At 43.4% G+C, this 25890-nt stretch overlaps 1 protein-coding gene across 1 annotated transcript in view; it reads right to left on the bottom strand.

Annotated features, from left to right (window-relative positions):
- LOC139921924 (Na(+)/H(+) exchange regulatory cofactor NHE-RF2) overlaps positions 1 to 25890 on the bottom strand; it is a 47181-nt gene that overhangs the window by 8596 nt on the left and 12695 nt on the right. Inside the window, exon 3 of the mRNA XM_071912324.2 lies at positions 2749 to 2976. Coding sequence (XP_071768425.2) covers positions 2749 to 2976 — 228 coding nt within the window. The remainder of the gene's footprint in view (positions 1 to 2748; positions 2977 to 25890) is intronic.

Here is a 25890-nt window from a genome sequence, read left to right as displayed (position 1 = left end):
ACGCGCTACCCCTCTCTCTCCTCTCTCTCTCTCTCTCGTTCTCTCCCTCATACTCTCAGACACACACACACACACACACACACACTCACAGCACCCCTGCCCCTCCTCCCCCATGTCTCTCCCCTGTCTGCCCCTGCATTCCCCTTTGGCTCCTGCTATCAGATTGATAAATCACCGGCTCCCCTCGCCCCTATGACCAGCCGCTCCTCCGTCTCCAGTCTAACACACAGTGAAGACTGGGTTCAGGCCCTGTTATTCTTAGAAACAGGGGCCCAGTACCAGACACATGTGTGCCCCCTGCCACGCTAAGTACAGCCATCTACATGCCACCACATGTTTATACATTGTGGGGTCACGTCTGTATTCGAGCAGGTATTGGAACCCGTGCGCACTGTTACCAAGGCTAGATTTAGACTTCAGATTTCAGACTCACCTGGTGACTGTTTTGGACCATCGGAAAAATGTTAAGGGGTTGACTCCCAAACAATTAAGAACGGCTGATGCCGATCACTTGTCTAATCGAAAGAGGACTGATCGCAACGCTTCCTAATATGCAGCGTAGCCCCTACCTCAGGAGGAGAGCAGGAGGGCCAGTCTGCGGACCCTCAGCCTCTCCATAGCAAACACATGGGCGTCCAGCTCACTGGAGAGCTGCTGTGCAGTCAACTGGGACAGAGGGTCAGCGACTGGGAGAAGAGAGAGCGCCCGTCGACAAGCTCTCCCTGTCTTTCCTCTTGATCCGTGTAGCATCAGCAACAATTAATGGACCAAAGTACAGCAACACTGAGCTCACGAAAAAAATATTTTGACGTGTGTGTTTTCCACTGTAGGATTATATGGCCACAAATTCATCGATCTTTGATATGGCTTCAGTTAGTTTGGTCCAGTTGTGTGATCTCCCACTCTCAAATTCTCGCGTTGCATGTAAATAAACTCAATGATGTGATTCCTATGCACACTAGAGTGTGAGGTCATCTGGCGACGTCTAGTAACGTTAAAAGCAGCCAACAGCTACTTTCCTTGGAAGAGAGTTGGCAACACTGTGTGTGCGTGTCAATGTGCAGTTAAATAAAGATGCACAGGAGGAACACACGCAGGAGTACATATAGATTTGGAGGTAATGTATTGGATGGTTGTATGTAAATGTGGGCACATTAAATGTGGGTTGTGTGAGTTCAGCCATGCTTTTCACTTTTTATACCGACGATTGCCGTACAGATACACCAAATCAATATATTTTAAAGTATTCTGATGATACAGTTCTAATATCTCTGTTAAGTAACTCAGGCAACCCTGGGCTGCACCAACTTGCGTGAACAAAGTGGTCGAGTGGAGTGATAATAATGCTCTTGAGATTAACACAAAGAAAACGGAAGAGATTGTATTTGGCTCACCATCTGACTCTCATAAAGTTTCTATTGTTATCCATAATGAAAAAATCAATCAGGTATTTTCATATAAATACTTGGGTGTGATGATAGACCATCTGTTATCCTGGAAAGACCACATTGAAACTGTCTGTAAAAGGACAAAACAAAGAATTTGGTTTCTTCGCCGCCGTCTTTTGGGGCAAGTAGACAAATTCTTCTTTTGTTTTTTACTTCTGTGATTATGAGTGTTCTACAGTATTGTAATAATACATGGTACAAGTGTTTGTCCACTACTTTAAAGTCAAAACTGCTCCACCAAATAAAAATCTGCTCAAAGATTGTAGGCCAATCACTTGAGAAACTCTATGAATCAGCCTACCATAATAACATATTAAGGCTGGCCAACAACATTGTCTCTGACCCCAACCACGTCCTGAACAGCGAATACAAACTGTTACCATCAAATCGGAGATATAGGGTTCCACGATTTAATAGGGTTAGACTGAAGCACTCTTTTGAACACCAGTCAATCCTAAAATTAAATATAGAGCTTAATCCCAGATCAAATGTACGTTGAAGGGCCTTGAATACTGTCTTTTGTGATTGTAATGAAATGTTGAATGTATGTATCTTTGTGTCCTGTCTTAATTTTTGTCTTTTTTGTGATGTTGCAAATGGAGCTGCTGTGATGCAAGAAAAATTTCAGACTGGATCTGACAATAAAGTATTATCATCATCATGTGGAAAAGCAGGAGTGCATGAACGCAGACACGCAGATATAAACACACCTATAAATACACAGACACATGCATGCTGCATACCCACACACACATACACACGCACTCCTCCAAAGTGTGTGTTACAAGAGACAGATAAGGGGCCTCTTGAAGGATTGTGACCATTATCTCCAAGTCTCTTCCACCTGGTCAATCATGCTGTTGCTCTCCTCTACACAGCACCATGAAGACAGACTGTGTGTCCCAGCAGCCTAACCATGAACCCATTTATCAATAACCACCTCATTAGGGCACGTACATTTTTCACTACCTCCTGATGGAATGCTCTACTTCATTCCTCATGCCAAACTGTCGTCTCAACCAAACTCATATACACTCATTCCCTATTTTGTACTTGCCCTTCTACTACCCAAATCCAGCCAATAATCGCTGCTGTGAATTCTTTGATGAACAGTAAAAAGTCAAATTCTGAGTTTTATCCTTGAACGATAATAGTCTAAGGTGAATCATTCTCCACCTCTATCTCTTTATCCCGTTACACTGTTCTCATAAAAGGACACCCACACAAGACCCACACACATACCCCTAACCCCACTGCCCCCACCCACCCACACACACACTCCATCCTCACACCTACACACCTCAATGAGCCTGTCTTGTGGGCGGAGGCCGGCGCGGTCGGCGGGCGACCCCCGGTCCAGGGAGCGGATGTACTGTCCAGGCCGCGACTTCTCACTGTGCAGGTTGAAGCCGTAGCCCGTCTCAGCCCGCACCAGGTGGCACAGACGGGGGACGAGCTCCGATGGGTCGATTGGGGACCGCGACTGGGACTCGACCTTGATCTGGGCTTGAGCATGGGCAAGAGCCTCCTGGAAGAGAGGGAGAGAGGTACATGTGATACTTTAATCTTTATACTTCCTGCCCTCCATTGGAAGGTCAGAGGTCGGGGTCAGCTACTGAACAGCGACCCCTGGAGCTGGTGAGGATTTAGTGCCTTGCTCAAAGACACTTGGGGAGGGCAGATGAACCCAGGTCCTTTGATTGAAATACCACACCCAAATATGTGGTGTAGTAAGCAATCAACATGCATGTTCTCAGCAGGTCAGGGGAACATACCAGTTGGATTCATTTATTTGTTTTATTTATTTGTTTTGTCAGGGACAATGCACATTAATCAACATCAATATCACAAGGTAATATCAATGTAAATGTACCAGGGTTAGCTGTAAGAGCTAATTTGCACCTGTAGTCCATAAAATCTATCTATCATTATTATACTTTGGTTTTATCCATAGTCTACACAGCAACAGACCTCTCTATGTGTTCACAATGGTTCTGTTTTAGTTTCATTTTAGCTGCACATTCAAAAGTGTGATATCAAGCTCATAGCCTTATACATCATGGATATGGGTAAGTATGCCTTGATTTTTCCTATCAAATATTGATGTATATATAATCAACGCTAAAGTCAGTGAACCATGGAACCATGGAGCGAGACAAACCTTCTGCAGCATGCAACAAAAACAGCAGTGCTCTCACATAGAGTTGCATATCCTACCATTAAAAGTGATTATTTCTTTTTTAGGGAATTTCTAAGTAGCTTTCGGTGATTTTTTTTTGTTGGCTCTGCATTGGAAAATTGAGATTGCAAAAGCTACCACAGGAATGTAATTAAAAGTTAAAATGTTCACTCATCGGTCCATGATAAATATGTATAATTGAAAACAAAAGGAATATGGAAAGGAAACCGTTTTTCAGAGGGTAACCATGGAGAAATGGACTCATTCTCTGCTATTTTCTGTGGAGAAAACACACCAAAATACTGGTATTTAAATGGCGGAGCAGGTGGGAGTGTCGCGTGCATGAAAGAGCTGAGGAACGTACCTGTACCGAGCCGGTGAAGACAGCAGCATTGATTAAAACAAGAGTGTTTCTTCTTTTTCAAGAGACAGATGACTAAAAAATGCACCCGAGACGCTTCTGGTGTAGACATAACACACTGTTAAATACAAACATACTTCTCCCTGTGCTGTGACCTTGTCGTGGTGGAGAGGCTTGCGTGCTTCTAAGACCCTGAGAGCTATACTGGGGGGAGTCTATGGCTCCTGGTAGGTCTAACCATACCAGATTGGTCTCGGGTGAGGAGCCAGACGAAAGCCAGCACACCGGCCCTCCAGGTTTGGGGGTTGGGCGTGGCGCTAACAACGCTACCCCGCAAAAACGCAGAAGTAGTTACAGAAACTACAATGAGCAAAACTATTAGCATCAGGCCCATAGTCAACCCTAGCCACCCAAACCACTTGAGCAGCAATATGACCGCTTCTGATGAAAGCCGAAAGGAAGTCAGGAGTGCGAAAGAGAGGCTACTGGGGCCAAAAATCAAGATCCGCCTTGGAGCATGGAATGTCCGAACCATGTATGAGACCTCCAAGACAGCACAAGTCCTCAGTGAGATGAAGAGGTACCATCTGGACATCCTGGGGCTAAGTGAATGTCGTTGGAGTGGCTCTGGACGTCAAGTTCTGAATGATGGATCTGTCATCCTCCATTCAGGCCATGAGAACACTCACACACATGGCGTAGCCATCATTCTTTCAAAGGCGAAAGCCAAAACCCTGCTAGAATGGGAACCAATAAGTGAGAGGCTGATCAGAGTGCGTCTCAATTCAAAGTTCTGCAAACTCACTATATTGCAGTGTTACGCACCAACCAATGAGGCTGAAGAGGAGGACATAGACGACTGGTATGAACAGCTACAAATGGCGGTCTCTAAGGTACCCCTACATAACATGCTCCTGATAACTGGAGACATGAATGGCAAAGTGGGAACTGACAATTCCAACAACGAGAGGGCAATGGGCATCCACAGATGTGGCGAAAGAAACAACAATGGTGAACGCCTTGTTGCTCTCTGCATGAATAACAACTTGGTCATCGGCGGAACCATCTTCCCACACAAGAACATCCATAAGCTCACGTGGAAGTCACCTGATGGTAGGACTATTAACCAAATAGACCATATCATTAATAGCAAGTGGCGTAGGTCACTACAAGACGTGAGAGCTTACCGGGGTGCAGATGCCTATAGCGACCATTACCTAATCGCTGCCACCATCAAGCTCAAGTTAAAAAAGATGGTCCCACAAGGCCAGCGGCCGAGGAAACTGAACATTGCAAAACTTCAGTATCCAAAAGTAAACAAGGAGTTTGTGGCGGAACTCAGAAGCCGCTTCAGCAAACTAGATGCTGTTCATGAAATGGAAGAACACACCATAAACAGCAAATGGGATGCTATCAAGACCACATACTCCGAAACTGCACAAAAACTACTGGGCTTCAAACAGAAAGGGGCCAAAGAATGGATATCAGTTAACACCTGGCAGAAAATTGAAGAGAGGAAACAACTGAAGGCAAAACTACTAAACATCAAGTCTCAACGACTCCTTAAGAAGGCCAAGACATCCTACAAAAACAAGGACAGGGAGGTGAAGAGGAGTGCCAGGAGAGACAAGAGGGTCTTCGTTGATAACCTGGCAAGTGAAACAGAGAAAGCTGCAGCCTATGGAAACCTGGGCACAGTGTACAAGATCACCAAGCGACTTTGTGGCAAATGTACAAACCAAACTACACCTGTTAGGGACAAGAATGGCAACATCTGTACATCAGAGTGCGAGCAAGCAGCTAGATGGGTCCAACACTTCCAGGAAGTGCTCAACCTCCCTGAACCAGAATAACCAGCCAACATTATAACAACAGACGATCCCCTGGAAATCAACACCAGCCCCCCAGACTTTGATGAGGTCAGAACTGCCATTCTAATGCAAAAGAGTGGTAAGGCATGTGGCATAGATGCTACTCATGCTGAGATGCTGAAGGCCGACATTTCCACATCAACAAGAGTCCTGACTGACCTCTTCCAAAACATCTGGAACAGTGACACCATCCCTGAAGACTGGTCCAAAGGTCTTATAGCCAAAATCCCCAAAAAAGGTGACATCAAGAACTGCAACAACTGGCGAGGAATTACTCTTGTTTCTATTCCAAGCAAGGTGTTCTGCAGAGTCCTTCTGAACAGGATGGAGGCAGCCATTGACACCAGGCTTAGACAGGAGCAAGCAGGCTTCAGGAAGGGAAGAGGATGTATGGACCAGATCTTTGCACTGTGAAACATCATAGAGCAGTGCTTAGAATGGAACACACCCATCTACATTAATTTTGTAGACTTCAGGAAGGCCTTTGACAGTGTTTATCAAAACACTCTCTGGAAGATACTGCACTCTTATGGAATTCCACCAAAGATCATCACAATCATAAAAACATTTTATGAACACTTTGAGTGCAGCGTCATCATGGGCAACGCCCTCTCTGAGTGGTTTTCCGTCCAGTCTGGAGTGAGGCAGGGGTGCATCCTCTCCCCTATCCTCTTCCTCATTACCATAGACTGGATCACAACCAACACCATAGCAGACAAACCCAGAGGCATCCAGTGGACTCTGTTCTCCCAGCTGGAAGATCTTGACTTCGCTGACGATCTTGCTATCCTCTCCACCAACCACCCCAGCATACAGGCTAAAACAGACAGGCTCGATAACTTCGCCAGGCAGGTTGGACTCAGCATCAACACCTCCAAAACACAAGTGATGTATGTAAACTCCACCCCTACAGCACCCATCCTTGTGAATGGGGAACCACTTGAGTTTGTGGAAGACTTCACCTACCTGGGCAGCCTCATCAGTAAGGACAGCGGGGTCCAAAAAGACATCAAAGCAAGGCTGGGAAAGGCTCAGGGTGCCTTCTCCCAACTCCGCCCCATCTGGAGGTCCAAACAGTACAGCCTTAAAACGAAGCTGCGCCTGTACAACAGCAACGTCAAGTCTGTTCTGCTGTATGGTTCAGAGAGTTGGCGAGTGGTCAAAACAGACATGAGAAGGATGGAAGTTTTCCACAATGGATGACTGACGAATATGCCATATCTTTTGGCCAAACAAAATCTCCAACCACCAACTGTACAAGAACACAGGTAGCCAGAACATCACCAAAGAAATCACACACAGACGTTTGAGATGGCTGGGCCATGTGCTAAGAATGGAGCAGAACCGGGATCCTGAGAGTTGCCTTAAGATGGACACCACCAGGCAAAAGAAAACCTGGGAGTCCCAAAACCACCTGGTGCGGAACTGTGACAGAGGAGCTGAACAAGATGAACCTGTCATGGGGTGAGGAACATGATGCCAAGGACAAAATGCGATGGAGAGAGCTCATTGCAGCCTTATGTCCCATAGGAGATGAAGAGGAGTAAGTAAGTAAGTAAATACAGACATACAGACTGTTATTGGGCCTTTTGGTTAACTCACTGGTTTTGGTGATCATTTCATGTGCCAACAACTGAAATTATCCCAGGAATCAGTACAAGACATCTCCTTCTCGAGGGTCCATAGGCTGGGTAAGAAGGAGAGGAATAAAACTCGCCCCATCATCGCTCGGTTCGAGCATTTCAAACAAAAGGAGCTAGTGAAGACCCGAGGCAAGGCCCTTAAGGGTACAAACTTTTGGATGAATGATCAATTCCCAATGGAGATTAATGAGAGGCGGCGAAAACTTACTCCCATCTTTAGGGAACATAGGATTAAAAACCATAAAGTTTCCTTAGTTGTGGACAAATTATATATTGATGGGCAGTTGTACAGAGATTCAGAGATCACTCCGTGGCTGTTTTAAAGTTCTGACTGCCTTGTCTGTCTGTTTTATCTTTTAGAATGAAAACGCGACCTAGTCATACTGACTCTATTAATTTACACTTGTCAAAGAAAGGTTTACATATCGCTCATGTGAATGTGAACAGTTTGGTAAATAAGGTGGATGAGATACTAAATGTTGTCCAGAAGAATAATCTGCATGTGCTTGCTATTACTGAGACTCATCTTGACCAAACCATAACAAATGGACAAATTGATTTGAAAGGATACAATATTATAAGGAAGGACAGGAACAGAAGAGGAGGAGGTGTTGCCCTATATATTCAAGAGCATCTGCTGTTCAAAGTGCGGGATGATCTATGTGTGAATGGACTAGAGATCCTGTGGATTCAAATTCACCTCCCTTTCCAACAACCAACGTTAATTGGATGTGTTTATAGGCCCCCAAAATCAAACACATTATACCTGGATAAAATATGTGAAAGTATTGATCTTGCTCTGGATGAAAGGAAGGAATTATTTATGCTTGGGGACTATAATATTGACTGGAAAAGTAGTCACTCTGATGGGAACAAGACTAAGTTTACTCAATATATAGAGAGTCGTAATTTATTTCAAATGGTACAGGATATCACAAGGTCCTCAAGAAACAAATTTGGGCACAGAACTGAAAGTATTATTGATCTGATATTCTGTAATGCTCCGAATAAATGCTCAAATGTTAAATCTGTCCCGTTATCGTGGACAGATCATAATATTGTGTGCATTACTAAATACACCAAAGTGCCAAAAAGACCTCCTAGAGTGACTATAAGACGGAGTTTTAAAAATTTTAACTTAGAAGACTACCAGACAGATTTGGCCGCTGTTCCATGGGACCTTGTGTATCTTGAGGATGATTTGGATTGTGCTGTTGATTGTTTTACGAAATTGTTTACTGATGTTGTTGAGTACCATGCCCCTATAAGGAAAAGTACAATTAAAGCCAAATCATCCCCCTGGATTGACCAACAACTAAGAGAAGCAATATCTCAGAGGGATGAGGCAAAAACTGTAGCATCTAGGTCAAGATTAGATTCAGATATTATGCTATATAGAAAATGCAGAAATTTTGTTGTAAAATTGAATCGTCAGAAAAAGACCCTATATTATAAAACAGCTTTTGAGGGATGCAGAAACAATTCAAAACAGATATGGCATACAGTGAATGGTTTGCTTGGTAGGTCAAATAGTACAAGTCCTGTTAGTGTGGAGGTTGATGGAAAGATTAGAACAAAACCAGTAGACATTGCCAATTACTTTGCTGACTATTTTGAATCAAAGATAAATGATCTCAGGTCCAATATGAATAACAATGCCTCAAATGAATTACTGGTAGGTGAAGTAGACAAAAAGATTATGAAGGGGAAAAATTGCAGTTTTGTATTACCAGATATATCATTAGATGACATTGAGAAAATCTTGATTTCACTTCCTGATAATAAATCCCCAGGGTACGATCTTATTGACAACAAATTGTTGAAATCTGCAGCCCCATATATTGCTAGACCTGTAAAGTATCTATTTGATCTTTCTTTGCAACAAGGAAAGTTTCCCACAGAATGGAAACATGCAAAAATCTGCCCCATTCCTAAGGATGCTAAAATAGCTTTTACTGCACCCAACAGTCGCCCAATTAGCTTACTCTCCTCCTTAAGCAAAATTTTGGAAAGAGTAGTAAGTGATCACATTTGGAAATATATGGAAACTAATAACCTTCTAACCCATGCTCAACATGCATATCGTAAAAATCATTCTACTGAAACCGCTCTGTTACATATGACGGATGAGTGGCTAAGTGCCCTGGATCAAGGTAAACTTGTGTCGTTACTTCTTCTTGATTTCACTGCAGCGTTCGATTTGATAGATCACACAATTCTACTTAAAAAATTAATTCATTATGGCTTCAGTAAGAATGCTATTAATTGGATGAAATCTTATTTAAACGGTAGAAAGCAATCTATTTATGTTAATGGCTCCTTTTCTTCTCCACGTATGATTACCTGTGGCATCCCACAAGGGAGTTGCCTCGGACCATTGTTATTTATTATATACACAAATGATCTTCCCTTAGTGTTAGCCAACTCAAATGCACATATGTTTGCGGATGATACAACCATCACTGCAGTGGCAGATTCACAAACTCAGTTGCATGAATATTTATCAAATGATTTTAAATGTGTCATCAAATGGGTGGAAAACAATAAATTGGCATTAAATGTAAATAAAACGAAAAATATGATTATATGTACTACAAGAAAGAGGAAGAAATTACAGCCATGGTATTTAACATATGGCAGTGTTCAAATTAAAGAGGTTACAGGAGTCAAATTATTGGGAGTTAAAATACAAAACAATCTCTCATGGACGGCTCATATTACAGATCTTTCTAAAAGAGTGATGAAAATGGCAGGAATGGTTGGACGAATTGCAAAGTTTTTATCTAAAGACATTCTAAAGGTAATATCTCATAGTCTAATCTATAGTCATATTAATTATTGCTGTGCAGTGTGGGGCAATGCAGCTCAGAGAGACATGAGGAGACTGCAGATCACACTTAACAAGGCAGCAAGAATGGTCTTAAGGTGTGGGTTTGAAAAAGGAGTGAGTGAACTACATATTACAATGGGATGGCCCACAGTAGTAGAGCATGTGAGACAACATTCTATAGTACTAATTTCAAAAATTCAAAAGTTTAAAAAGCCAGTTAGTATTAAGGACAAACTGCTATTAGTACGTGATAAACATCAAGTTAACATAAGAATAAGAGATAAAAATCATTATGTACTACCAAAAATAAAAACTGAAATGGGAAGACGGACTTTTATTTTCAGAACTGTTAAATTATGGAATTCATTACAATAACTCACTCAAGAACAGTACGGCGGTTGGATTGTTGATTGCAAGATTTCAAGATTTAAATGTAGTTATCATCATACTATTGTATTGCACTGTCAGTAGGTTTGTAGAGTGAACACATGTAGATTAATATGTGTATATATGTAGGTCCATACGGGATAAGTGTCAATGTATGTAGGTTATATGTGTCATGCATGTATGTATATGATATGTGTGTCAATAATTATGTGTTGTATAATATGAATTATTGTATGCTTAAATGTTTTTAATGTGGACTCTTGGAAGATTAGCCAATAGGCTAAAAGAGATCCAAATAAAATCAAAATCAAATCATCATAAATCATTCATTTATTTTAAAGGAATGCAATTTTACTAAAGCATATTTGAAGAATTCAATTTAAACCCCCCCCCCCAAAAACCCCCAAACAAACAAAAATAAAAAACATTACCTGTAGTTCAGTATGATCAGTTTGTTGGTTAAGGACTTATCTTATATCTTTTAATTTCATGTTGTCAATCAGTTGTTTAGAATAGGTGACTCTTTTTATAATAGTGTATATTTCATTCTGAAATGAAACTGAATCACTGACAGACGTCCAACAACTTGGGTAAGCACATTTATAGAACCCCTATAATGGACGGCTCGTGTCTTGAGCTCTAAAGCGTGTTCATGCTGACTTCCCACCTACACACCCTGGGAAAAATGTGCGTGAGAGGGATGATTGTTGCCGGCCAGCTCTGTAACGTCAGCTGATATTAGCTATGAGGCTCGGGACAGGTAATGAGGGTGTCGGGTGACCGAGGGCCTGCGAATAAGAATCTATGTGCACACACCTTGTGCATCGCACACATCTGCAACTGTATTATGCAACAGTATACTCAGCCAGTCTACTGTTTCAACTGCACATGTGAGGCTACCACCACGGCCCAGCATGTGCCTGCTAAAAATACATATAGAGTAGGTGGGCAGGGTGAGAGTGAGAGAGATAGAGGGATGGAGAGGGAGGTAGGATGGAGAGAGGAGATGCTTGGTGATTTATTCTGACAGAGTGGACAGCTTTTTGCAAAACTCTCTTCTAACCCATCATTAATTTCCCCAATGTTATCTCCCTTTTCAACTTATAATGTGTCCTGTGTAATTACTTCAAATGCCTCTTAGAAATCACAGTCTAATCAACATGTGAGAGAGCCTCCCGTTCTACCCCCTGCACCATAAAAATAACACAGATGGCAACATATCATTTCATTTCATGCACCAAATTCTTTAAGCTAACTGTGATCTGGGCAGAATGCCTTGAGAGGGAGGGAGGGAGGGAGGGAGAGAGAGAGAGAGAGAGAGAGAGAGAGAGAGAGATGGAAGGAGAAGAAAAGAGAGAAAATAAGAGAGAAGGCCAGGCCTGACCCCAGAGGAACACAATGGAATAATTCAGACCAGTCCCACTCCCATTAATCCCAAAGATCCTCCAGTTCCTGGCTAGAGAGGAAGTGCCTGGGGTGGGCAGCAGGAAGGGGCGGGCCTTCCAAGGGAGAGCAAATATAAGCACCCTGGGATCTGGGTGAGGGAGGGAGATGGAAGGGAAGGGGAGGGAGGGAGTGTGTGGGAGGGCTATTACAGAAAATGAGAGATGCAGAGAGAGGATTGAGAGAGAAAAGTTCAAGAGAGCGAGTAAAGGAGCGTGCACAACCCAGAGAGATACAGCAGATAGAAAGATAGATCGATAAACAGACGGAGGGATGGAGCGAGACAGAAAAACCAAGATGACAAGACGTAGAGGGTGCACTTTCCAGCAGGAGAAAAGAGAGGGAGGGAGGGAAGAAAAGAGCGAGCGAGCGAAGCAGTGGAACTCTTATAGGATAAACAGTGTGAGCAGCACAGCTGGGAGTCATTATGCGGGGGAGACACAAGTGTCTGCCAATCTAACCTCTGACTGCCTCCCAATGCCTGTCCGCACCACACTAATCACCCCCTGGGGCCTGTGCCATCTCTCAGACACTTTGTGTGTGTGTGCTGAGGTGTGTGTGTGTGTGTTGACTGTCTTTGACTTTACTGTGCATTTATGTGTTTGTTGCGAGCGTGTGTCTGTGAGAGAGAGTAAGAAGAGAGAGAACGTCGCTGTGACAACACGACTGTGTGTGTGTGTGTGTATCTCCCCTGCTCTGTGTCAAAGCACATTCAGCTCTAGCCTATACAGAGATGGAGGATCCAAGCAGAGTGGGAGATCTCTTGCTCGTGCGGTGACTGGTCAAAGACCCCAGGAGAGAGACTCTTGGTTTCAAAGAGCTTGGAGGGTCAGCCAGAGAGCGGGGAGGGCTTGAGGATACCACACAGTCTCTCCAAGCCAAGAGGCTGTAAAATGAAATGCTGCAACTCCACTTGAATGGAAACGCTGCAAGCCTCAAATGTTCTGAGTACGCCCGTGTGCCTGTGTGTCTGTGTGTGTGTGTTTGAGATTGATTTTGTGTATCTTCAGGCATAGGAATTGAGCTTCTGGAGTGAAGAAAAAAAGTCTTTTGGGTATGACATATAAATCAGTACTACTGCATATTGACATACAGTGATGAATGTGACTAGTTGTAATGACACTCTTCCCAGTTGCTGTTGCTCCTGTGCGGTACATGTGACGAGACTGGATGGACAGGAATGAACCCAAAGGGGCAGAACACATAAATGATTAACATGCCGGCAAAGAACGGCCTCGAGTGCACTTTCTTTCTCCTGACAAGGTGTATAAAACAAAACCAAGAAATATTTCCTCTAGGACCTAAGTTAACGACTTGCCACAGAATGTGTGGTAACCAGATTAGCGCTCTCTCCAGTGAAACAGATTCTCAGCCCTATATATGACTAAATATGCAATAATCCACAATGGATAAGTGGATACAAGTGGATACATCCCATAGACTGAGCCATGTTTGTTTGAGCAATGGGTGTTGAAAGCTTCATAGTTCTGTGTTTTTCTGAATAATGTTTTGATGAGCGACAGAGCGAACCGAGACGCCGCTTTTTCCCCTTTTGTCAGCTTGTCATCAGGAAATCAGCCAGTTATCAGAATCTGTCATATTTTTTGAAAACAAGAGTCCCACTTGGGTGGAGAGGCAGTAGGAATCGCTTGGAAAACACAATATCCATGTTTTCTTCCAGTCCCATGAGTGTAACTACTGTTTTTGCTCGGAACAAGGGCGCGCGGAAAATTCTGCTGCAATAAATCAGGGTGCTTTCTATAAGGAAAGGAAACCAATATGGAATGTTTCCCTTCATGCCCAGTGCAGAGCATGATGTAGCTCCATGTCCCAACACACACACACACACACACACACACACCAGTCCCCAATAGATGACCCAGCCAGCCTGACTGTGGCACACTGACAGAATGTGCTGTCAAAGGGACGCGTGCCATCCCATGCATTCCTTCAATTTCCTGTCACAATCAGCCTTTGTGCCCGTCTGTCTCTGTGTCTGTCTCTGTGTCTGTCTCTGTGTCTGTCTCTGTGTCTGTCTCTGTGTCTGTCTCTGTGTCTGTCTCTGTGTCTGAGTATACGCTCAAGACTCCATGTGTGTGTCTGTGCGTTAGGGCTGCATGATTGTGATTAATTAGATTGCTTTTTTTTTTTTTGGCCATACGTATGGTCAGAGCTTTTCCTACACAATTACTTTTTCAGGACTTGAAATAATGGAGGTGAGATGAGATACCAGGCATGAGATGCTTTGATTTGTTTTGTTTTATTTTTCTATTCTGCAAATCGTAGCTAGGGTTTCAGTACAAGATCACCAGAAATAACATCTGAAGAAATGACACCCATCAATGTGGGAAATTAAGTAGACAATATTGGGATTTATTCATTTTTTATTATAATATGTGCAGCACTAGTGTGTATATGTGTGTTTGTGACTGTATCTGTCTGCAATATGACCACTTTGAGGTTTATGTGGCGTGTGACTGAGAATGGAGACATGCCAGTTTCTACGTTAATTTGTGTGTGTGTGCGTGTGTGTGTGTGCGCACACGCATGTGTATATTTCCTTCTGTATGCAACCACTGGCAGTGGCATTGGTGGTTGATGAAACCAGATCGTGGCTTGCTGAATAATTGACCAGCGGCCTACTGGGACGGATGGATCATGACCGCTGTTAACCCTTTCACAACCAAGGATCACTGGCTCACTGCTGGCCCACAATACAATGCACTGTGTTTGGGCATGAATGCATGCATGTGTGTATTTGTATATGCGTGTGTGTGCATGTGAGATCATGCTTTGTTGATAAGTTTCTCTGTGTGTGCTGTATGTGTGCGAGTGTGTGTGTGTGTGTGTGTGCGTGCAACCGAGGAAGCGTGTGTGTGTGCATGTTTGATGTTTTGTTGAGGAGCGGCTATCAAGAAACTTCTAATCCTGTGTGTGTTTGTGTGTGTGCGTGTGTGTGTGTTTGTGTGTGTGTGTGTGTGTGTGTGTGTGTGTGTGTATCTAAGGCATTTTGTCAACAATGCTCTCACTTGCACGCTTTCCATAGAGGATTATTGTAAACTTAATATCCCTCTTCTAATAAATCAGGAGGTCAAGTTTCCTTTGAGCCTGAGTCAAACTATGCAGTTAGTCTTGTTGAGCGTATCCATTGCTTTGCTAAAGGCAGACGTGGCAACCTTAGAGAAAGTTCTGGAGGACCGCTTGGCGTGCCAACATGTAGTAGCTACTGGGTTTATTTTCAGCTTCTGTATGTGTGTGCTGCAAAAATAACCAACACATACAGTAGAGTTTGGATAAATGATCTATTTATTGATCCATGGCACTAAAATTCTGACTGTGTGCATGTGCCTGAAATAAATATTGAGCCATTCACTGTAGCTCAATACACTGGCAGTAATAGTAGTAATAAAGTAAAAGCAATAGCAATGAATACATAAAATAAACAAATTATTGAATAAATAGGCAAATTAACAGCCAATCAATGGACAGCAGATAGCAACATTCTGTTAAACCATTTGGACTTTCCCCCACACAGCTGACACATACTGTATGGTTACAGTTTGTCAGTTTTAGTTAGTTGAGACCAACACAGAGTTCAGATGACAGTTGTATTCTGCAGCTTGGCCTCATGATTGACAGACTTGGCTCTACTAAGCAGGGTGGCGCTACAACGCTCCATTGTTTTTATACAGGTGTGTTTTCCTCTCTGTCTGTGTTATCAGTCTGATATAATCGTCTACTGTCTGTCGTAATCTGACTGCAGGAATAAATATCCCATGCTGGGCATTAGTCTATGGGTCTAGCCTATCATTTTCCCACTCCTAACAAACCATTTACAACAGAAGTAATGATAGACAAAGACATTAGTTAACCTTTAGTGAAGTTTAGTGCAAGTGAATTCATCAGGTTTCCCACCATGGCCCTGATGAAAAATTCCATGACCTTTCCATGACCTTCCATAACTAAGTCAGAGTTCTTCCATGACCTAAAAAATCGAATCCTGGTTTGTCAATGCTGTTTCTCAGCTCAGAAAAGTTCTAAGGTAAAGTCAGTCCAGTTTGCTGTGGAGAGGTGGCCATAAGAACTGCTGAAAACCACCATCTAATGCAAAGAATGTCAAACAAGTTGTAAGATAAACTCTGGTATATCCCTGAATAGTGAAGCATTTTCCCCCCGATATTCCTTTCTCAAATTCCTTGACTTACTCTGTCTGGAATACACCTCTCAAAATTTCCAGTGAATGATATCATCAACATTGTTGGGAATTTTGCTTCACCACATGTTGCATTAACTATTACAATGTGTTACTGATTAAGCGCTTAATGCACCAAACCTGGTTTTGTTTTATTTCATATGTTAACTTATTAGTGGATTCAGTCCTTATCAGTTAGGTTAATAAAAGCAACAGGCCTCTTTTGACAGATAACAACTTGTTCCAGCGTACTTTGGTATCAAAATGCAGAGATGCTACACAAAGTGCATACAGACTGGCAGGTCTGTAAAGGCTTTCATACAGGTGATACGTACCAACAAAGTGTTAAACAACAAACAACAAACAAAGTGCTTTTGAAGGCAGAGCTAATCTATGATACCTATAAAAATCAAATTAAACATTGAGCGCTGCGTGGAAACATTGCTGATGTGGTATGGCACCGGTAAAGTACACACAACCGCAGCGCATGGGACTTTTACTGATGTCATGGGGGACTACCAGTTGCCATAGAGACAGCAGTGCAACCAGTATGGCCAGTTCCATCTGTCAAGCCTGGCTTTCACAAGAGGGGTGTAACCTAAAGGTGTTGGGGCATTTGTTTGGGTTTTCAAAACTAGGCCAGGAAAACATATGGGCCTGCATGAACTGTAGATTTGAAGATTTGAGTCCTGAGAATCAACACATGGTTCTGTGCCGGTTTGAAAGCCTGATGTACAGACTTCATACTGTAGCTTTTCAAAAGTGTTAGCAAAGCCCATATGAGGATAATTTGAAAGGGCTTCATTGAATTAAGAAAATTGTTGTGTGTCAGACATTCTGGCTATAGCAGCTCTACCCTCAAACTCTGTGAGTGTGTGTGAGTGTGTGTGTGGTATGTGTGTATGTGTGTGTGCTTGCATACGCGATTATGTGTTTGTGTGTATCTGTCCCACACACAGCTGCCCAAGTGTTGCTCAATCAGAAAGGAAAAGAGCAGAGCTGGCCAGTTCACAGTGGGTGAGAGAGAGAGAGAGAGAGAGAGAGAGAGAGAGCAGTGGGGACAGAGCGAGAGAGAGAGAGAGAGAGAGAAAAACAGACAGCTGGAGGAAAGGAAAGAGAGATTCGGAGCTTGTTACAATGAAGATTAATGGAGAGAACGAGTGAAAAGAGATGGGAAGAAAGCGATAGTGATGAGAGTGAGCAAAGAGAGAGAAAGACTGAGCGAGAAAAGGAGAGAATTAGAAGAGGCAGAGAATGAGATAGTGTATGTGAAAGAAAGACAGATACAGAAAAGCGGAGAGAGAAAAAGAGAGAGAGAGAGAGGAGAGAAGATGAGAAACGGATTGGCCCAATATCTCGATAACGGACAGTTTTTCCCACTGGTGTTGGAGTGTATTGCGTAACGGCCCTGTGATACGAAGGCTGGCTGTGTGTGTTTGTGTGTCTAGGGCTGCTCTACTAGGACAGGCCTGCTGAGATCTGTTTACAGAGTCTCCAGCTCTGCTTCAGTGTGTGTGTGTGTGTGTGTGTGTGTGTGTGACCTCACTGGCTACATGTGGCGCCCGCTGTTTTAGAGTTTCCTGAGATCGCAACTCACCGCACTGCTGATAGTGATGGAGAGACAGAGAGAGAGAGAGAAATATGGAGGTGGATAGAGCGAGAGAGAGAGAGAGAGAGAGAGATACAGAGAAAGTGAAAAATGGGGTGTGAAGGGGGGAAGACAAGTGGGAGAGGAAACAGGGCTTTTGATTGCAGCCGGAGAGGTTGACTGGATAACAAATCCTATAGCAACATGGAGAGGGAGAAGGACAGTGAGCGAAGAAGAGAAGGACAGATGCCAAGGAGAGTTGAGGAGGAATGAGGAAAAAGGAAGAGTGAATGCATGTAAAGATGAAAGGATAGAGTAGCTGTTGGCATCACGACATGGTTTGTCCTCAGTGTGAATTTCTTATCAGAGACAGTTATGATGATGCAGCACAAGGCCATTCAGTTGCACTACTGCATATGCAGTCCATACAACTGCAGCGTGTCTGTGCTGCAGCGTGTCTGTGCTATTAATACACCATAAAACTTTACTTGAATCTATGGCCAAAGAGCAATATGATCAGATTAGAGAATCAAGCAAATTGTATTGTATTGTTGTAAAGCATATTGTGCTCATTTGACGCTTTCAGATCTGCAAAGTACATGGAAACTGGTTTAATCGAATGCAAGAATTCTGGGTTGAGGGATACAGCAGGATTTTGAAAATTCAAAATTGAACCCCAGCCATTTAACACAAATTTAGAAGCTCAAAGTCCAAATTTCAATGCGTAGTGGTGTGATGACAACGTGACATTATTTTAAAAATATGTAATTTCTGCTTTATTTCATAATGAACTGTAGAGGGAAGCAAGGCAGATAGGAGAGCGAGCGAGGGGGTGACCAGCTATAAAGGTGAAGAGCTGGAGTCGTCATGAGCACATGGTTTGTGCCTCAAAGCGCTGCGCCATCAAGACGCCCAACAATCACATTTTCATGTCCTGTACCAGACATTACCTCTAATGAATATGGTGTTTTTATGCTCTATCGAAATAAACTAAGAAATTAAGACAACCCATGCACCTCTTCCTTTATCTGAGTGAGAGACTGTGCCATTGTTGCTGTTCTCCGCCGTACAGGAACTGAGTTGCCAGGTCCTCATTTTACTTCATGTACCTCCTCTGTAATTTTGCTGTATGTACTTGTAAAGGCCTCTGTCAGGCCTTTGTTTCATCAGCATGACCTGTATTCAGATATGTGCTTTTCTTGGACCTTGTCTATACGGTGGGATATGTTCTCTAAGGAGTGCAACATCAAGATTTATAGTCCTAAAAAATAGTGTTTTTACTGTAAACCTCAGTTCACTGACATCTGTTAATTTATGAAAAATGGACTGAGGTGGAGGGGTGAGAATGGCAGATTTTGAAGATCCAAGAAAATGCAAAATAGAACCTGGGGACTCAAGCCAAGATACAAAAGATAAGAATAGATTTATTTTTTGGCATTCCTCTTTTACAAGAAAGTGCATCAGACAGAAAGAAAGAAAGTGGTGCCACTGGCCTGCATCATTAAGAAACGATTTTTATCCAACTCCTCGCATTCACAATGTGAACCTATGATATACAGCTAGAAACAAAAGAGCAAAGAGGGTCATCACAAGCTTTCAACTCCACTGTGAAGCTGAAAAACAATTGAGCTGCTTGTAAAATTCCTGCATTCTTTTCATATTGACCTACATATCTGTTAAGGGAGGAATGGATATCAACAGGTGTCATTTCATACCTCTTCTAGACGCCCGCAGCCTGACTGTCAGCTTGAGTCAGACTGAAACGCTCCAGGGCCGAAGCTGAGTGTGGCAGTGCAATCAGCTGGATGAGATGTATAGGTGCAAACATATTGGAGAGAGTATCATGGCTTGAGGCTGAATTGTCACTGAGCACAGAGAGAGGGCGATGGGTGTGGAGGCACTTGACATGACATATAAACAATTACCACAAACAAACAACACACACACACACACACACACACACACACACAGCTCCGCCATCATTGCGTATTGTAAAGAAGGCCATGTTGTGAAGAAAACAACGAATTTTGTTCCTAATCACCCAACATTCAGTGATCTAGAAGTGATGAGCCTTATCAAAGCCAAAAATAATATGTATTTCATACAAAATGTTTTCGCTGATGAGGAAATTAAGTCATAATGGCCAAGAGGACACAATATTGCAACACATGAACTGTCAGGGTTCATCTGTCCCCTGGTGAGAGTTCAAAGGTCAAATTCCCCTGCAGAGCCATGAGTCAGTGTCTTGGAGCATAACAAAAACCCATCATACTGCTGACACTGATGAAAAAACAGCACGGCATCAAAAAATCTAATTAATTTCTGTTTTGGCAACTTAATCAAACACAGACACATGCAGCTCATCACTGGATCAGCAGTTGAACTCTCCTCCTCCTTTCTCTTCTCTCTCTCTCTCTCTCTCTCTCTCTCTCTCTCTCTCTCTCTCTCTCTCTCTCCAGGTACCCGCTGTCTTCATCTGGTGTGTGTTATGCTAACCTCCTGTGTCTCCATGTTCAACATCCACGTACAGATCCACAGGGACCTCTCACCTTGAGCCGTGACCAATCAACATGCCTCTCACACTTCTACTGGCCCATTAAACTGTCAATCACAAATTTAAGTAAAACGATATGAAAACTGCAAAATGGGGGGAAAACGTATTCTGAGAAACTCTCCTGGGCAAAGGAAATCTTGAAAGAAACCAGAATGAGAGTTCAGTTTTTGTTTTTTTTGGCATTTCGTTTTTATTGGATAGTGTGAATGGCTGCAAGGAAAAGAGAAAGAGAAGGGCTATGATGTGATTATATGGTGTAGCCTTATGTTGCCGAGCCACAGAACGCTGTTAACGTGAAAATTTCCGAGCACAATTGAAAAACTTCTGTTTCCAGTGGAGTCAGATGGGTCCTTATGACTGTGACTCATCCAACCATTACTATTCCCATGTGTCTACTCTATTGAGTAATTTATCTTACTGTAAAACTACAAGTAATTGTATTTTTTTTATTTATTAAGACACTGACAACACAGTAAGGTGCCAGATCTCTGCACAATCTCTCTGTGTAATAACTGACGAACACATCAGCCCATCTTCCTGACTGATGGCCATTCCCTCCATTTACACAGGAGAGAGAGAGAGAGAGAGAGAGAGAGAGAGAGAGAGAGAGAGAGAGAGAGAGAGAGAGAGAGAGAGAGAGAGAGAGAGAGAGAGAGAGAGAGAGAGAGAGAGAGAGAGAGAGAGAGACCGCACAGCCTTAGTTTCCATGAGAACCTGCAGTATAACACTGAAATTTCATGGCCACAGCGGATGTTGGACAACATGGAAGGAAACGGATCACCAGCACTACTGTTGGCGGATAAACCTTAACAGTAACCAGACGTGCTGCGCCTGTAACCACACACACACACACACACACACACACACACACACACACACACACACACAGCATCAGCGTTTAGATTACTTCAGTATGAAAGGAGCATATTAAAAACAGAACATGCAAACGGTGTCCATCAACATGACAACTGATTCTTTTCCTCATGGATTCCTAATGTCTGCGGATATCAGCCAATGCCGACTTCTGTCCCTGGTTCCTTTTCACAGAGAGAGAGAAAGAGAGAGGGAGAGAGAGAGAGAGAGAGAGAGAGAGAGAGAGAGAGAGAGAGAGAGAGAGAGAGAGAGAGAGAGGGGAAACCAACAGCTGGTTTAGACCTTTCTCATACATTTTCTTCTCCATCCATCTGTCTCTCTGTATCTTTCCACACCTCATTCTTCCTTAATCTCCTATTTATCTTCCACTTCGCCCATCCCTCCATTTCATGGTCCCTCATGTCTTCCTGTCACTCAAATCCTTTTTGTGTGTGTGTGTGTATGTGTGACTTTGAGTGAGTGTGTGGATGGGTGGATGTGGGAGTTAGAGTTCTTAAAGATGATTTTAGTTATTTATTCCTCTGTTATCCTCTCCATGTATCTTCATTTAGTTAATTTGTTTAGAGTTAAAGGTAGTGTAGTTTTATTTGTTCTATTGCTGCTTCTTTGTCAATCTCTCTCTCTCTTTCTCTCTCTGTCTCTCTTTCTCACATCTTTTTCTGATGATGTGTGTGACGGGACAGCAGTTGTTATTGGTGGTGTAACGTGTGTGTCCACGCCCCTGTTATCAGTGCGTGACAGATATCCCTCTCCACTGGGCCCTGTCGGTTAGGACATGAGAGAGAGAGGGAGAGGGAGAGAGAGAGAGAGAGAGAGAGAGAGAGAGAAATGGAGTGAGAGAGAGAGAGGGAGGGAGAGAGAGAGAGAGAGAGAGAGAGAGGAACAGGAACGCAGTGGAAAGTGAGCAATGGAGAAATAAAGGAGTGGGCGGTAGAGGGTGGTGGGGGGGAATATGTGTGTGTACGTGTGTGTTTCCCTGTGTGTTTGTGTGTGTGAGCATGTTAGAGTGTAGTGTGTTTAACCAGACTGGGCCCCAGGGTGACGGGGTACATGTGACCTCATGCAGACACAAACATGCTCTGGGGGGGGGCTCACTGATGACACCAGCCCTAAGGTTTACGTAGCTCTGTGTGTGTGCATGTGTGTGTGTGTGTGTGTGTGAGTGTGTGTGAGAGTGTGTACCGCTGCCAGGAAACATGAGAACCCCCAACAGGATGTACAGTGACAGGAGATGAGAGGAAAATGGAAAGAAAGACAAATAGAAAGAGAGAGAAATAGGATGATAGATTGATAAATAGAGAGAGAGACAGAGAAGCAGACAGTGATGTAATCAATTAGCAACACAATTACTGCATTTACAACTAATTCTCTTCTCCAATTCTCCAAAAGCGTAATGAATCAATTAGAGGGGATTCCTCTCTGGCTACGCCATGGACACTCAGTCAACACTGTAATGCATATCACCCTAACACACACACACACACACACACACACACACTCTCTCTCTCTCTCTCCCTCAAGTGTTAATCCAGGGGTTTTCTGATGCGGTCGAGTATCCACAGAATTCCCAGCTGACCCATAAGGATACAAAGCCTCTCTCCCATCACATCCACTCCACTCCCACAGACGGAGCAAAGGAGAGGGGCAATCAGACTGATCCAAGATGCCGATGTGTGAGCTGAGCGAGACAAAGGGATGGGCAGAATCTGATCCAAGAACAGGGCCGGCGGGACATTAGAAAGAAATGCCTGTGTGTGTGTGTGCTGTATCAACGCGTGGGAATGTATGCTGGCTCACAGCTGTGAGTAAAGCGGTGAGCAGATACAAATTGAATACATGTGAAGGGACTGAACATGGGTAATTATTAGAGGAGCGTACCAGAGGGGAAATAACAGCGCAGCACCATTATGGATACAACTCTGAAATAGCAGTGCGGGACTGTAGTTGTAGTCCTGCAGCTGGGGCGAGGGCGAGTCAAGTGCTTGTGGAGAGGTGAATCATGAACAGGTAACAATAGCAACACACTTTGTGCAAAGCTCTTTTCACTGCAGTCAAGGACACTGGATCGGCAACAGTGAGGTAGAGCAACGAAGACTCTCTCCCTGGTTCCTTCTAGAGTTCCCTCCGTTTAAGATTTCTCTCTCGCTCTCATTTTCTCTGTCTCTTTGTCTCCTCCTCATCTGTTCTGTTGGTGAGGCCTATTGTGTGGGCAGAGTATCGATCGATCCTCGTCCTGGCTACAGCCGACCTACGCTCTATCGCTATTCCCTCGTTCCAACTCCTGATGAGTAAAAGATGAGAGGAACAAAATGGAGAGAGGGAGAAGCAAAGGCAAAGAAATCTCAGCCAGGAGCATGCTTCCCAAATGAGCATTCATCTGTCTTTGTCTATTTTCCCTTCCCGATTCACCATTCCAAGGATGGATCCAACACAAACTGACCAAACACCCATGTTAATGATTTCAAATAAATATTAGTTCATGCAAGACTGGCGGGTTCTGTACAGGATTTTATAGATCTGACCCAGATAATTCAGATGAGTCAGCTTCTCCATACTCTGACCCAATAAGTGCTGTACAAAAGTAGCGCAATCTATAAATACTGCTGAGGATTTGGGTCAACCAAACACCCTAATTGCCACAAATATACTTTGTGGACAGGAGTAGTTAAGAGATGAAACGGTTTGGCTTCATATTCCACATAGTTCTGGTTTAGGTGATCATGGAAAATGAGGTGTTCATTATTACTTTATGTTTGTCTCATTGTAAGCACGGTATTTGGAGCCATGACACAGTGACATAGACATTTCCTGCATAGTTCAAAGCTTTGTTTATCTTCCAACTGTTTCTGCAGAGAGACAGTCAGCCAGCCAGGTCAGTGTGTTTTGGGTTAACAAGGGCAACTGTTGACTGTATTATCAGGCCTGCGGAGATAAGACATGGAGACACACGGCTGTGTTCACTCACTCACACACACACACACACACACACACACACACACATGCATAATACATTCATGCATGTCTTTCCTACATTCCCCCCACCTTACCAAATTCCACCCTTTCTGCCCCTTAACTCCCCAGACACACACACACACACACACACACACACACGCGCACCCTCATTCCCCACTCACGACCTTCTACATCCCACAGGCCATGTTTTTACTCCAGGCATTCCTCACGTTTACACACACTACTACTACTACTACTACTACTACAACACACACACACACACACACACACACACACACTCACACACTCACACTCACAGAGTCCAGACCCCCGCATCTGGACGTAACACAGCTGGTATTCAAAGAAGGGGGGGAGGGGGTCCTGCACACCAGCTCCATATGTTACAAAGAAAAAGTGAGTCACTTAAAAACTGTACAGTCACTTAAAAATCAAATGCATATAAATGAATATCTGATATATGAATGGGACACAAATCTGACATACATGGCTGTATTCTAAGTAATGTATAATTATCGACTATTATTTAACTTATTTCTTACTCCTCCATGTTGGTGAGGTGAATAAGAAGGTTCTCTTAGTTGACTTTCCTATATAAATAAAGGTGAAAAAGTCTTTGCCAAAAAGGGAGAATGAAAGGAGATTTTCGACATTTTTATCATCATTATCAACTGCACTGCTACTGCTTGGCCGGATAGTTCCTTTTCAAAACAGCAAGAATGACTTCGGAGTGTTATACACACAACTACACACACATCTCATCTCGTTAGAGCAACATGAAACACCCCCAAGTTTTTTTTTCACCACTTGGTTCTGGGTGACGGACAGACATTGTACACAGATGATCACACAGAGCGGAGTTTGAATCCTGCCCTCTGCTCCCAGCTGACTACCTCCAGACAAACCCCTGCGCTGTGTCCTGTTCCATTAGAGCTGACAGGCAACATCTTTTTCCTATTATCCCAGGCAAAACGAGAAACCGAGACCGAGGGGGAAGAGCCGGGAAGAGACGCGGCTCTCCCAGAGTGAGGCGGCCTGAGCCTGGGTGTCCCGAAAGCATCTCGGTGCTGCCATACAGTTTCAGTTTCATTATGCGCCAGTGGGCAGAGACAATCATGTTTTTTGGGAAACTGTGTCCTGCTGTGGTAGCAGGGGCAGAAAAACCACAAACCAAAGGGACATTAAAACAGTAATGTGCCAAACAAGAGACAAAAACATTTTACTCCGTCACGAGACTCTTTCCACATCTGCAAAGCGAGGGAGGGAGGAAAACACGGCAGAAAAAAACAGAGGACAGAGGTCAGAGAAAACATATTTACAGGCGGTTGTTGGTCTATTTAACCCTAAATGCCCAGTGAGTGTCAATGTAGAGAGCAGTGTTTTTCATATATGCATGTGTGTGTGTCTGTTATGATACATCCACAGGGTGCATTAGTCATATACTCCTCCTATTTCTCCTCTATTTAACAATGCCACCAAACACCACTCCTCCATTCCTCTCTCTCTCTCTCTCTCTCAGATCCAGCTGCGCTACTATCTGTGTTTATTCCA

The sequence above is a fragment of the Centroberyx gerrardi genome, chromosome 7 (assembly GCF_048128805.1).
Source record: "Centroberyx gerrardi isolate f3 chromosome 7, fCenGer3.hap1.cur.20231027, whole genome shotgun sequence".
Lineage (NCBI taxonomy): Eukaryota > Metazoa > Chordata > Actinopteri > Beryciformes > Berycidae > Centroberyx > Centroberyx gerrardi.
Note: the sequence above shows the minus strand (reverse complement) of the source record. Positions and strands in the feature narration are given on the sequence as shown.